The sequence below is a fragment of the Cheilinus undulatus genome, linkage group 4, assembly GCF_018320785.1.
Source record: "Cheilinus undulatus linkage group 4, ASM1832078v1, whole genome shotgun sequence".
Classification (NCBI taxonomy): Eukaryota; Metazoa; Chordata; class Actinopteri; order Labriformes; family Labridae; genus Cheilinus; species Cheilinus undulatus.
Genome location: NC_054868.1, coordinates 23,259,935 through 23,273,547, shown reverse-complemented (window position 1 = coordinate 23,273,547; position 13,613 = coordinate 23,259,935). Strand labels below are relative to the sequence as shown.

General features: G+C 38.2%; 1 protein-coding gene across 1 annotated transcript in view; it reads right to left on the bottom strand.

Annotated features, from left to right (window-relative positions):
* The window catches only part of tusc3 (tumor suppressor candidate 3), a 143,817-nt gene extending 130,729 nt beyond the window's left edge, over nucleotides 1-13,088 (bottom strand). The window contains exon 1 of the mRNA XM_041785505.1: nucleotides 12,961-13,088. Within this exon, the coding sequence (XP_041641439.1) occupies nucleotides 12,961-13,065 (105 nt within the window). The 5' untranslated portion in view covers nucleotides 13,066-13,088. The remainder of the gene's footprint in view (nucleotides 1-12,960) is intronic.
* Between the last annotated feature and the right edge of the window lie 525 nt (nucleotides 13,089-13,613).

The following is a 13,613-nucleotide window of genomic DNA, read 5'->3' as shown; positions in this document are numbered from 1 at the left end:
TACAGCGGTCTCTAGTGGCGGGAGGTCTGTTACAGTTTAAAAGAGCATTATAGACAGGGATTTCAAGCACGTGTCCATAAAAAATGATAGCTAATTAGGTTAACTGACTAGTAGTTAAAATAAATTTGTTTGGAATAGATTTAAATTCAATTCATTTTGTATAATAAGAGGAGCGAGGTAGTTTACTACTGCCTCATGTAACCTCACACATTATACCAACAATTATAATTGTTTATATATATATATATATATATATCAGAATCAGTATCCGTATTGGCACATATTTATCGGAATCAGATCATAACTGAAAAAAAGTGGATCAGTGCATCCCTATTTCAGACATGACTGGCAAAACAATTAACATTTACTATATGTGGTATTACATAAGCTAATAAAATTTAGTAATCAGTATTATTCCTAATATGCTAATTTTGCAAACACTTTTCAATCTGAAAGGCTGTATGCAGGGTTTAATTTGTGCCAGAGCGCTATTTTAAAAGTCAACAGCAGCAGCAAGAGTCAATTTCAGCTAACAAAATGGACCAACTGACATTTTTGAAGTCAAAAGATAAAAACAGCTGTGACCCAGTAGTCATCAGTAGCAGCCGCTGGAACAGTAGCTGATGCACCTGCCGACACTGAGTTACCGGTCACCTGTAGGCAGCTGAGAGCTGATCACAGTAGGACTAACGGGACAGACCTGAAAGAAACACACAGCGGTCAAAGTGTCACATACTGCTATATTAAGGTAAGACGACGTTTTAGTTATAAATTTAGCCTCCGTGCCTTAACATGAGCACTTTATTTTCGCAGCCCAAAAATATTTTTGGATGCATTTATAGCTTTATTATGAGATAAAACAAGCTGTCAGCAGATCATTCCTGAAGTGTGTGAATTTTGCCATGTGAGCAGTGCAAGCCTGTAGCTTCAGCCTTTCTGCTGTCTTTTTTAGCATAGATGTAATTACTGTAAGTCCCACAGCTACTAACGTGAGCGTGTGTGCTGTGATCTGTGGAAGCAGTCCACATCATTTAGTTGCGTGTGTGTTTGTGGGCCCATTTGCTTTTGTGTTGGCGCAGAGTGTTGGTAGTAGCCTACTGAATCCTAAAAGAGGAGATGGGTTGGTTGCAGTTACGCACATAATCTCATTGTCCTGTCCTGAGCCAAGCACAGGTGTAATTTTTTATGCAAGGGATGAAGCATGCGCAAATTTAAGATATCGGACGTAACCTATCTAGTATGAGCAAAACGCACAGCCATGGTCATAAAATGTGGGACCTACATGTAGCATACAAGGCAGCACAGTTGTTTACAGATCTTTTATTGAAAAGGCATTAAGATGAGAGACAGAGGGTCATCCATGATCGGACCATAGACATGAAAGTTTTCTCGGGCAGTCAGCTGATAGAAAAGTTTTGTTTTAGCAGACAAGCTCTGATTATACAACAATAATCTCTTGAATACTGAAAGACGTGTCAGGTTGAATTTCATAAATAATATTTCAACTGAATAAGCAGGTTTTTGTGCTGGAAAGTTTAGTAGTGTTTATGCTGAGTGTGGCTAAATGAGCTGGTGTTGATTTTGCGCTGTCCTTGGTGCTGGAACACGGAAGATTTGACTGATAGCTGCCGTTTAGAGAAAGAGTGAGGGAGCGAGACGCTCTCCGTTGATGGGCGGTTGTGCGTGCTTCTCTGCAGCTGATTCTTTTTTAATCATTTAGGTTAACAGGTTGTTTGCAGTCACATGATTTTCTTGGCCTGTTTTGCACAAGGCACTGTTTTTTGTTTTTTGATGTATTCCATGACATTTTTGTTTCCCCTTTACCGCTGGAACAACACCCGGTCTGTGTTCCGAGACCTAAAGATTTACAAATTAAGCATTGGCTGTATGACACTATGTTTTTAAATGTATTCTGCACATTTACATTTTTTACTCACCTTGCTATCAAACAATAGCTTAAAGGTTTTTCTTAATCAATACAAGGCAGTTGCATCCATATGAAGGTTCACTTACTTAAAACCACCATCCTTTTTTAACTGCTGGTGTCTAACTAGCTTTAACTTAGATGACTATTTCCTTTAGCACATGACTTTTTTTATTTTTTTGTTATAATTATAGAGTGAGTTACCTGAGACCATTGATTTGGGGGGTACAATTAATTATTTCTAATATCAAGCTGTTGCTTTGACTGGCTTATTTAATCCAGATCCTGCTTTTTAGGTGGTACCGGAGGGCCACAATGACACTGGTTTCAGTATCTGAACGGCTCTAGTTCCCATGGTGTGCTCTTTAAACACTCAAGTTTAAATCCAACTTTATTTTTGATTCCTTATAATATGGCTGTTGTGGAGAGATTTGTCTCTCTTCCACATTTCTGCTCTCTATAGATAAAACCAATGAAGACAGTGCTCACTGATCCATCTCCCTCTTACCATGCCGTCAGAGCTGTAATGAAGTCCATTTCTCCCCCTCACTTTTAATACAAATTCAAGCTTCCTACGGCTTCTTCCTGAGGAAGACTTATGTTACCGCCTCCTTACGTTTTACTTTTTTTAGATTTCATTACATTCCCTGCAGTGTTTTGCTCTCACTTCAATTTGGTGTATTACAGGGAAACTGTGAATACACATTAAGGAGTCAATTTATATCAAACAAATAAAAATGGTCTTAGAAAAGTAAGTTGCCCTCAAATTACTGGAAGGCTTTTTCTCATGAAGCACAGACACTGTTAAATTAACAACCAAGGGCTAGGCCCTGGTCTGAAAGAAGTTGGCATTAAATTTTGCCCAAAATTAAAGTACAAAATGTGAGTAGATACAACACAGTTAGACTCCAGTCTGTTCGCAATAAGTAGCACTGCACAATGAGACAATAGAAAACTATTAGGAATGATGAAAAATTGGGAGCACTCCACACCAAACCTAAAGAGTAAAAAAAGAAATACTCCTGATTTGAGATTTACAAATAAATAGAGTAGTCCCAATTTAAGGACAGCAATCAAAAAAATTTAAATCTACACAGCCAGGCAGTTTAGTAAAAAAGTTTGTGGAGGCAGAGGTATGAAGAAGGGCAGTCAGTGGAAGCAGAAGTTGATGAGATAAATAAATACAAAACGCTGCTTCACCATTTTGTCCATTTTCAGCTAAATAAGATCTTCCTTCACCTCCTCTACCTCCTCTGCCATAGCCCCAGGGCAGGCAACTAGGAAAGAACATTTCTCACATTATAACCCTTCAATATCTCTCCTGTGGCTCCCTGGAAACACATTTGTGTCTGTGTGTCCAGTGCATGCATAGCTAGCTGCATTCTGCTGCTTGCTTAAGAGTCACAATATTTCAGTGATAAAATTGAACTGGACAATATACTGAATCCAGCATTTTAAGGACCATGGCAATGCCATCGGCAGAGAAGTAAATACATCACGGCAGGACACATTGCAGCTGTGTATGTGATTGAAAAATGCTTCTCCTGTCACTCATTAGACAATGCGGAGGTGTCCTTGAGTCGGTCAGTGCCTACCAGCACAGTGTGGCTATAATGGGCAGCTCCCTGATGTCATTTTGTGAATGTGAAACAAGGTGTTGCTGAAAATAAGAACTGGTGTCAGCAGACTGTTCTTTAGTAGAAAGGTTCAAATTACGAGTGTATATATATGCATATAAATTCCAACTTGTTCCACTAAAGTTTGAACTTACATTCACAATTGTTGAAGAGTTTTGTAGTTTTGGCATTCATTGTAGGTTTGCAGAAAACTGGGAAAAAATGACTTTGCCAGTAGCCAAGCTGCCAGGCTCCACCATGTTGGTATTAAAGCAGAAAGACGTCTCTTACGGCAGGTCCAAGTCAAGTCTCAAGAAGGCAAGTCAAGTGAAGTCCCATGTGGTATAAATTAGGCCTGGGCAATTAATCGCAAATTAGATTATACTATAATATGGCCTGTTGCAATTTACAAATCACAGTAGTTGCAATATTTCTTTAACTTGAAATGTGTCTAAATACTCATTAAACACACTAATTTTTTGCAGCAGCAGCAGAGATTTTATGCACATTACGCAAACATTTAAGTGACTTTTGTAAGAATGGTTTACAAAAATCTTCCTTTTCATGTTTTTTGTATGATTTTTCTTGATCAAAACAAGTGACATAAAAAAATAATCCTCTTCAATTAAGAAATTGATAACGCATTTGCAATATGAGCAAAACTAATTGCATTTAGATGTTTTTTGTTAATTGTTCTGCCCTAGTTCATTCTATCTAATATTGATGAAGCTTGGCATTCATTTACATTAGTCATACCCCCAACCCTGATCAGCTGACACCAATTATTGCCTTCCAGCTCCCATAGCCAATCACGGCTCTTACTCTCAACACAGCAGTCCGTTAAATTATGACGTACTTTTCACTAATCCAGCCAGCGTTTTCCCTACCATTATATCAAGGGGGCGCCCCGCACCCCCCAACGGCACCCCCCTTGAAGGTCGAGTTAATTTTATTTAATTAACAATGAGTGAGAAAATGACTCGATAAAGTCAATGGGGGACAAACATGTTTCATCATAAAGCAGATTTACTAAAATACATAATCTTACCTGTAATAGATATGTTATATGTAACAATTAACTGTTTCTTAAATAATTATATGGTTATTTATTTGTTAAATTTTTCAGATGTCAGACTCATATGCATCTGAGGAGGCCTTTTTGACAGCATAGGTAAACTTTACACTTAATATTTGTTACTACTGATGTGGCAGGTAGGCAAAAAGGTTCATATCCAACCCTGTCATATATGCATGCAGGGTCCAAAACTAACTTTTTCACTTAAGTGAAATGTTTTACCAGCCAGGCAGACACTTTACCAGCAAACCAAATAAAAATTGCTTTTAAGTGTTGTAATTTGCTATCAGTACTATTTAACATGTCATTTGGGTCTTGTTTGTGATTCTCAATCAATATTTTAATGGTATGCACTAATACTAGCAAAAATGTATGCTAAAATATGAATAACTGTTTCAAAAGTTAAGTGTAATATTTGGGTTAATAAATTCTGTAGTATTCTTACTACAGTGCAAAAAGAATCTTTTAGTAAGGAATTTTACCTGAATCACTGACTTCAGTCTCCTTTGGACAGTTGAGACAGAAGATTTTAGCTCGACCAGACTGCAACAGCCTGTATATAAACATGAATGTCTGACCAGTAGTGGACATCGCCATCTCTCCAAGAAATGCCTGCTAGCTGCCGGTGGATGAGACTGGGGGTGGCAGTAGCAGCAGATAAAAAAAACTGTCGACGAACATTTTTAGTCAGAGTTTTAGTCGACAAAATTAAGACTGTAATGGACACTGTAGGAGAGAGGAAGAAGGTCATAAGAGAGACAAAAAGTGAGTAAAAAGACCCTAAATATGTGTAGAACTACAAATGAACTTTCTTCTTTTGATTCTTGTTTTTATAACGTCACAATTCTGACGCTCCTCCAGTAAAACTGACTCAAGAGATACTCTGGCAGAGTTACTTTAATTTTGATTTTTAGTTTATTTTTCTATTTATTATTCTGTTTTTCTTAGAAGTTTAGCTTCCTTATGTTTGGTTTAGTTTTAAACCTTATGGTCTACTTAAAAGCCTACACCAAATCCCAGTGAAACATTTACATTCTTATCCATAAGATTAATAATGTGTTATTTTGTTTTGTATACAGTCTTCATTAACAATCTAAATGGAACGATACGTGCTTTCATGTCAGAGTCTCCAAAAGTCTGTAAAAGTCTCCAGTAACACCAGAAAAAGTCGCTAGATTTGTCACTAGTCTCTTTTTTTGAAGAGTCGCTACAGGGGTCTAAAAACTCGCTAAATATAGCGACAAAGCCGCTTAGTTGGCAACACTGCAGCTATCCACCTCGGCGCGCTGTATGTGACGCCATGACTGATGCACTTACGTGACCAAAGATCGTCTCGGCCTGAAATACACATAACTCTGCCAGGAAACCAGCCAAAACATCGTTCTCCAGTAACAAAAAAAAATCATTTTTCGCTGGTAAAAAAATAACTCATCAGAGTGCCAAGTGGTCTCAAAAATTTACCAGCCAGAGACAAAATCTACCCGTAATTGGCGAGTGGCGAGTGTTCCTGCATGCATGTGTCCTTCAGAGGTGGAGACAACCTCCACCCCCGACTCCAAAACTGTAAACCTACAAGAAACACTGCTGATGCACCATGCTACTTCTGCTGGCAAAGCTTCACCTCCCCCACCCCAACCACCTCCTTTGTTGCTCCCTCATATTCAGATTTATGCTACTCTGGATTAACTGCTTATGAAGTAATTTCACTGTTTTCATGACACAATGTCATAAATGTATCTATCCATATGGGGGTTTGTAGCTATGCACTGCGTGGAAAGTCAAAGCATGCTGCTTGACCAGCCCAGGAAGCTTTTGAGCCTTCTCCACCAAGTAAAACTGTGCATCTATTTTGCAATAAAATGGTTAAATGTATGACAAGAGTGTTCCTGACTGAATGTGCAGTAGGTTAAAATATAAAATGACTTATTGCTTGAATTTATTAAAAAATACATAAGAAGAGGAACCCAATAAATACTGCATATTTAATCACATTCGCAATATTGGGGGGGGGGGGGGGGGGGTTGTTTTTGAACATCATTCAGCTCTAGTTTTAATGAATAATGAAAATGACTAAATCAGCAACATAAACTCTTTGCTTTGCCTGACTACATCTATAATATTTATTTACACTGGCCAAACTACTTAATACAGCTGTAGTAGTAGCAGTAATAGTATTTCTTCACTAAAGTGTATTCTTTCTATACCCATTTTCAGGATCAGTTTACGCAGTGTAGTGCTATAATGTTTAATTTTTATAAACTTAGACTGTTTCTACTTATCTATCATACACTGCTGTCTGTCTGTCTGTCTTTATCATATGAGGGGTGCATACACAAATGCGTACTTGCTCATTAATTAAATGACAGAACCCACATTACTGATGAAAAGAGCACCATGTTACAGATGAATCTTTATAGAAAAGCTACAGCGGATGCTGATTTCCTTCTCTATCTGAGCGTCATTCTCCTGCTGTAAAGTCTGATGGGCAGTGTGTAATGAGTGGTGGAGAGAGAGCAGTGAAGCAGAGAGGAACAGAAAGTAAAATACAGTATACTGTACAGAGTGTTGTACAGAGGGCTTTTGAAAAACATTTGAGGTTTCAGGCAGCATTCTTCTTGAAAGTAGTACCACTTGTATTGTGTTTGTGAGTCAGCCTGGTCTGTTGCTTCTTGTTCTCCTGTACTAGCAGACACACGGAGCTCTGTCAATCCAAATCTCCTTGTGACTTTAAATTCATTTTAATTTGTGCTTCTTGGAAAATTTTGATATTTAGTTTGTAATGTTATTAGGATTAATAATGCTAAGGAAGTTACAAGTACAGAAGGATGAACCTGTACCAGTAAAAACTCATTTTGATATTTATCTCCCAATTTAATGTCAAAGTAAGACACCTGGGCCCCTGGGAGTGATGAAAACTTTCTTAAACATAATTTCAGAATGATAGCACAGGAGGCCTGGCATTTAGTCTTTTTTCTAAATAATAAACTTAGATTATTATGAAATTATCTTGTTTTTCCCCTTTTTTGCTAATTTTTGTTAAAGCAAAAAGTTATTTTGATTCTATAAATAGATTGTACCAGATTGAATCGGACCGAACCAAACAGAATCGGATCAGACCGAATCATTCTGTGTTTTCAGTGAATTGTCAGTGAATCAGATAGTAGTCTGTGAATCGAGATTCAAATCGAATCGTCTTGAGAAGGAGAGATTCACACCCCTAACAGTCAGCGATTTAAACCACTGAGCTATCTAGTCACATCTCTGAATCCATGAATGTGGATTCATCATTTACCAGTTAGCCTGACATCATTGACAGGACTTCATTAATAGCTTTTAAAGCCACACAGGCAGTAGTGTCTTGTTTATGTAAAATCATATCAGACCGCTACATTAATGCTTGGCTCGTTAAGCAACCAAAGGGAATTACAGTATCTACAGGAGAAATTATTTAGCTAATTGTTACTCGAATGTAACGTCATTTAGACTACGGGACTTCATAAAAATTGAAGCCTCCGAGGGGTGAGCAGGTCTTCAAGTTGTGACTAAAGCTGTGAGCTTCATGCACAAACACACTTCTCTCTCCGTGACTCTCTGGTGTGGTGAAGTAAAATAACTTAAAGGACGGATGAGTTTTCTTGGAGGTGAAACACTAAGCCGCACGGTACTCCCCAAATCAAAGTGCCCGAGTAATGCACCACATATACAAAATAAAATGACAGGATATAAGATTCAAACCTCAATCCTGAGTCTAACAGCCTTGAGAGGCAAGTTTCTAGTTTCAAGTAGCATATGAGTGACAAAAGTCTAAGGCTGATTCTTAATCAAAAAATGAGGATCGATTCAGGTTGTCTTTTAACCCAGACCTTCATGGAACATCCCATCAACTGGCTGAAAGATTCGCCTTATGTGACCAAACAACAACCTCTGTCATATATATGACTGCTGCCTCTACCAGAGTGTCTGCAAAAAATGTTACTTATGTAGTATTTTTCAGGATGCACAATATTATCAACCTGATGTTGGTATCAGCAGATAGTGGCTTAAAAAGTGAAATATCTATAGCTGACTGGAGCCCTGAGGAACCACAGAATTGACCTCGAAAATTTAAATAGCTGTGTGATGGTCTGAAAAAAAAAAAAAAAGGTGGTCTGAAGGAAGCATAGCATTAACTGACAGAGGCCATGAACAGCCAACTACCAGTTAAAGTTTTTAACTAGAGATGAATCAGTTGTAAAAAGCAGGGCTGATGCCAGTGTCAATGTTTAATATAGCAATGAAGCTGATGGCCTAACACCAACGGCAATGCTCCTTTCATGACTTTTTTGGGGCAACCCTCCCATAATGTCCACATTTTCTCTCATGTTTCACCATGAAAACAGATCTGAGTTTGCCCAACAGGTCACATAAATCTCTGAATCAGTCATTAGGTGTGCATAATGCCTGAATTAAATAGATATGACACAACAGATAAACATCTGCTACTAATGTTAGTTCATACCCACATTATCAGGCAGTGGTCAATGTTTGTCGAAGGGCTGATAAAAAATTCCTGTTTTTATTGGTTGATCTGTTTGAAACCTGCAAAATAACGGGTGCTCCATGCTCACAAGCGGAAATGTAAACTCACGCTGAACAGATAGCTTAACAAAGTAAACCTGCATTATAAAAGGAGCCATGATAGTGGTCAGCAAGAGTCAATAAAAGACTGCAATACAATCTTATCTTTAAACAATGTGGTTGTGAAGTTACAATATATTGTATATTTAATGAGTGACTGACACCCCAAATAAATGGGGAAAGTGCTTCAGATTTAGACGACCTGTTCTATCACTGAGCCACGGCCACCTTAAAGTCACCTCCTCATGAACACTAAAAGAACTGAGAAATAGGTGCTCATTTTCCATACTATCAAACTGTGTGACACATTCATTGCATATACACCTCACAAGCCTTCAGAATTAGTAATGAAAGACTGTGTGTGTGTGCTGTGTGTTGTGTTTGCTGGAGGGCAAACGTGTCAGTCTCAATTATTCATCCACTCGCTCCCTCATTTAAATGCTTTTTCACCCATAGTTAATCCATCCATTTATTCATCAGTTTATTCTTCCACTCACTCAGGTAGTTCTGTCTTCGTCCACTTGTTGACATATTCTCTTTTCATTCATTTGGGTATTTGTTCATTTGTCATGTATTTGTCCATGATTTCCTTTCCTTTTTCATTCTGCAATTTGTCCACTCAATCTAGTTTCTATTTATATGCAAAGTCATGTGAGAGAGAAGGTTCAGACGAGGTGACTTTGCTGCTGCAATGAGGTTACAATAGCGCTCTGACCTGGTTAAAGACATAACAAAGTAAATTTGCCCACTAAACATCAATGAATTGCAGGTGGGGTACACAGAGGAAACCATGCAGAGCTATGTGGCAGAACTACTGAAAAGGAGATGCAATGAAATGCACTGATTTGTACATAGACTCTGTTTATATTCTAGTTTTGAGTCCTGTCCTGGTTTGATAATCAAATGTATGGCATTTACATGGAGCCTAGAGAAAAGTATATGTACTGTATGTGCTATAAAAGCTTCATGCCCACCGTTTATTCCTCAGAGATGTGGCATAAGGTAAAACAGCCTCAGTCATTTACTTTTCAGAGCTTGAAGTTCAATCTGTGGATGCAAGTGCTGTACAGTGATCTCATGTGGCACAGTCTTTCAACATATGATGTGGTACTGCATCTGGACATCAGTGTTTAGTTATCCTACAAATAGAAATATAAGCCCCCATCATTAATGCTGGTGATACAGGAGGGGCTCTAGTGTGTTAAGTCCCCATTTTCAAACTGAGAAGCTGATGCAAACCTTAATATAATAATTTTAACTTTTTCTGTGCTGACAATTGAGATTCATGATAGATGGCCGTGATTGTGACTGAACAATGTGAGGCACAAAGATTATTCATGAGACTGAACAATCAAGGCTGTGAGGTGCTAGACAGCTGCTCTGTAACTGAGCTGGACAACTATAACTGGATAGGGACCATAAACAGTATTCTGAGACGCTAATCTCATAGTCAATATGATAAAGGCTTCAGAAAGTTTACAACTTGATCCCTCATTTTTAATTGTATTTAGATTATCATTTAATCAAAATACAATTAACAAAACAGGGAAAATAACTTAAAAAACAAAAAATGTGGTGTATATATCCATGATATTGGATTTTTGCCATTACCCAATATGTCGATATCATATTTACAAACTCATTTTAGCTGATACTGATATATACACACCTTTTTTAGTGTAAAGAACAACAGTGCCTCCTGTGCAAAGAGTAGCTGAGTCACACAGAGCTGAGAGGGTAGACAGGCTGGTAGTTGTACATTTGGAGCTTCAGCCAACATGTTAAGGGGTCCTGATGGGCCGTCTTGACTGTGTGATAATTGTGCTGATTTATCAGCTGTACATCACATCAGAAATGTATTTCTTGTAATACCAATATTTCCCTTTTTTAATCAACTATTATCTGCCAATACCAACATCATACTGATAATAGCGTGCAACCCTAGCTTATCATGGATGAAATGCATCTGAAAGTCTGTTTTTACTCAGACCTATCATTTAATTTGGTACCCAGAGTGAAATAACTAAAATCATGTTCTTCCTTTTCCTAAGACTTAGAATAAATCATTCATGCAATAATTTCTTCCATGCACAACCCCTGAACTGTAATGATATTATCTGTATGATATTGTATCAAGAGATATTAGCTTAGAAAATTGAATTATTGGTATGGTTGAATATGAACATGGACAATGGATATAACGGCTGTGAATATCAGCTGTATACAGATAGGTTTGCGGCATTTTAGGAAGGATTAAAAGACCAAAGAGGCTGAAGTCTTTTTCTTTGTTTATGCTCATTCCTTAACTTAAATGTGTGTGTTTTTAGGACTGAAGTTTGTTGCTTTGTTTATCCTTAAATTTGAAGGAAACAGAAAGTTTCAGCAAGACCTGTATTTCACAGAACAACTTTATTAGACCTCTAGTCTAAAAAAAAGTGTTGCTGGTGATCTCTGTGTCCTTTAAGGCTTTTCTCATCCTCCATGCACCTTGGAAGTTGGTGAAGTTGTGCCAAACCTTACAGTGTGTTTTAAGGACTTAAGTTTTCAAGGTCTGAAATACATTTTAAAGAATCTGTATTTTTATCAGTTTCAACTAAAGGAATCTGTAAATATCAATATATTGGATATACCAATATTGTGCATCCCTAGTACTGTGCAAACATAACATAACGGCTGCTGCCAGGCTCTTAATGCATGGCAAGTGACAGCATAATTTCTAACCTTGTGTCTGTCCTGGACCTTGTAGAAGAACTTTACTTTACCTTGTCTTACTTTATTTCAGACCCATAAGGCCACATCAGCACACATAAGCATAAGAAATAAATACAAGACAACAACAAGTAATTAAAATGGCTGTTGCTTTGAAACTCGTTACACTACAGTAACTAGGTACTGCTGTGTAATACCGTGAGAGTAAAATTTAACAAAACAAACAGTTCATTAATAATTCACTTCAGCTAAATCAACACAAAGCAGGCGAACGGGCAGAGCATCAAACGGCCATTTCTACTTAGTGGTTTATGACAGACGGAGCAGACAAGCCAAGAGAGCTTCCTGCTCACTGCCGTTTCATCTGAGAAGACGTTCTTTCAAATCATGTAAATACCAACGTTACTTTCGCGTAAATACAGCCATCTTAATATGACGATACGCGTTTTACACCAGCAAACATCGTTGCTTTGCTCATATCTATTGTGGTTACTGTGACATCCTCACCAGCATCGTCTACCATTACTGTCAAGTTACCGTGAGAAAGTACGGCATTTCCTGCCCTTATATTTCCGCAATCAAAACCCTGTTGTAGACAGCGCAAAATAGCTACTACAAGCTAAACGCATTAAAGCTAATTTCAAACATAATGGCGTCAGTGTTACATGTAAATGTGTAGGATAATGAGATGGTCCTCGATTCACTTATTAGAGAACAGTGTGCAGTGCATCTCAGCCTCACCAGCAGAGTTTGCTTACAAGTCATGTCAAGTTATGTTCACCATTTTGTACAAATACAGGTAAAGTCTACCTAGCTGCACGCATAATCCAGAACATGTCAAATTCAGTCAGCTGCTTGTGTTGTTGTTTGTTAACCTAGACATATCTCCGACACGCTTCCTGTCTATTTTGGCTAACCGTCGCTAGCTTAACAGACACCGGCAGGTTCATTTTGCACACTCCTTCTATTGAACATCACAACATAAACCCTGAAAAATATCTAAAGGCTAAAAGGTTTACCTCTTTCTTCTTTTGTCCTCCCCCGGGTGGCAGACATAGCAGGAGGAGGCAGAAAACAGTTAGAGCCGGCAGGTTAGAGATGGATTTAGCCCAAACAGACGCCATGGCGGAAGGATGCTTTGACTGAGAGACACGTCTCCGCCCAGAGATTGGGTTCTGGGTCGACCAATCAACGGCAAGAGATTTGAAACGCGGAAGCCGATGGGATTTGTAGTTTATTGACATACATGTACTTGAACGTTTAAATTCATATCTAAACTTGCTGCTTTTCGCATAATGCCATCAAGGCAATAGCCGTATTGGCCTGATAATCATACAGCACAAAAGCAAAGTATGCTAAAAGTGAATTGAACCAGGCGTATTCAACCTGTAATTCTGACTGTGGAGGATCAGGACGAAGAAAAAATGTAACGAACAGCTGTTTTCTGATTATGTGGAAACCACTCTTGGACTACCTCCCTAGAGAGACTCTGGATCTGCTGTCAAAAGGATCTTTGCATCTGACCTGGAAATACTCAGGTTCCTTACAGTCAGACTAAGTCCACTTAAAAACTAAATGCTACTGGCAGAGGGATGAACTGATACCAACATACTAAGAAGATGGGGTAGAGCTGTGTTGTGTTTTTGCTGTTGTGAAACACATCCATCTGACG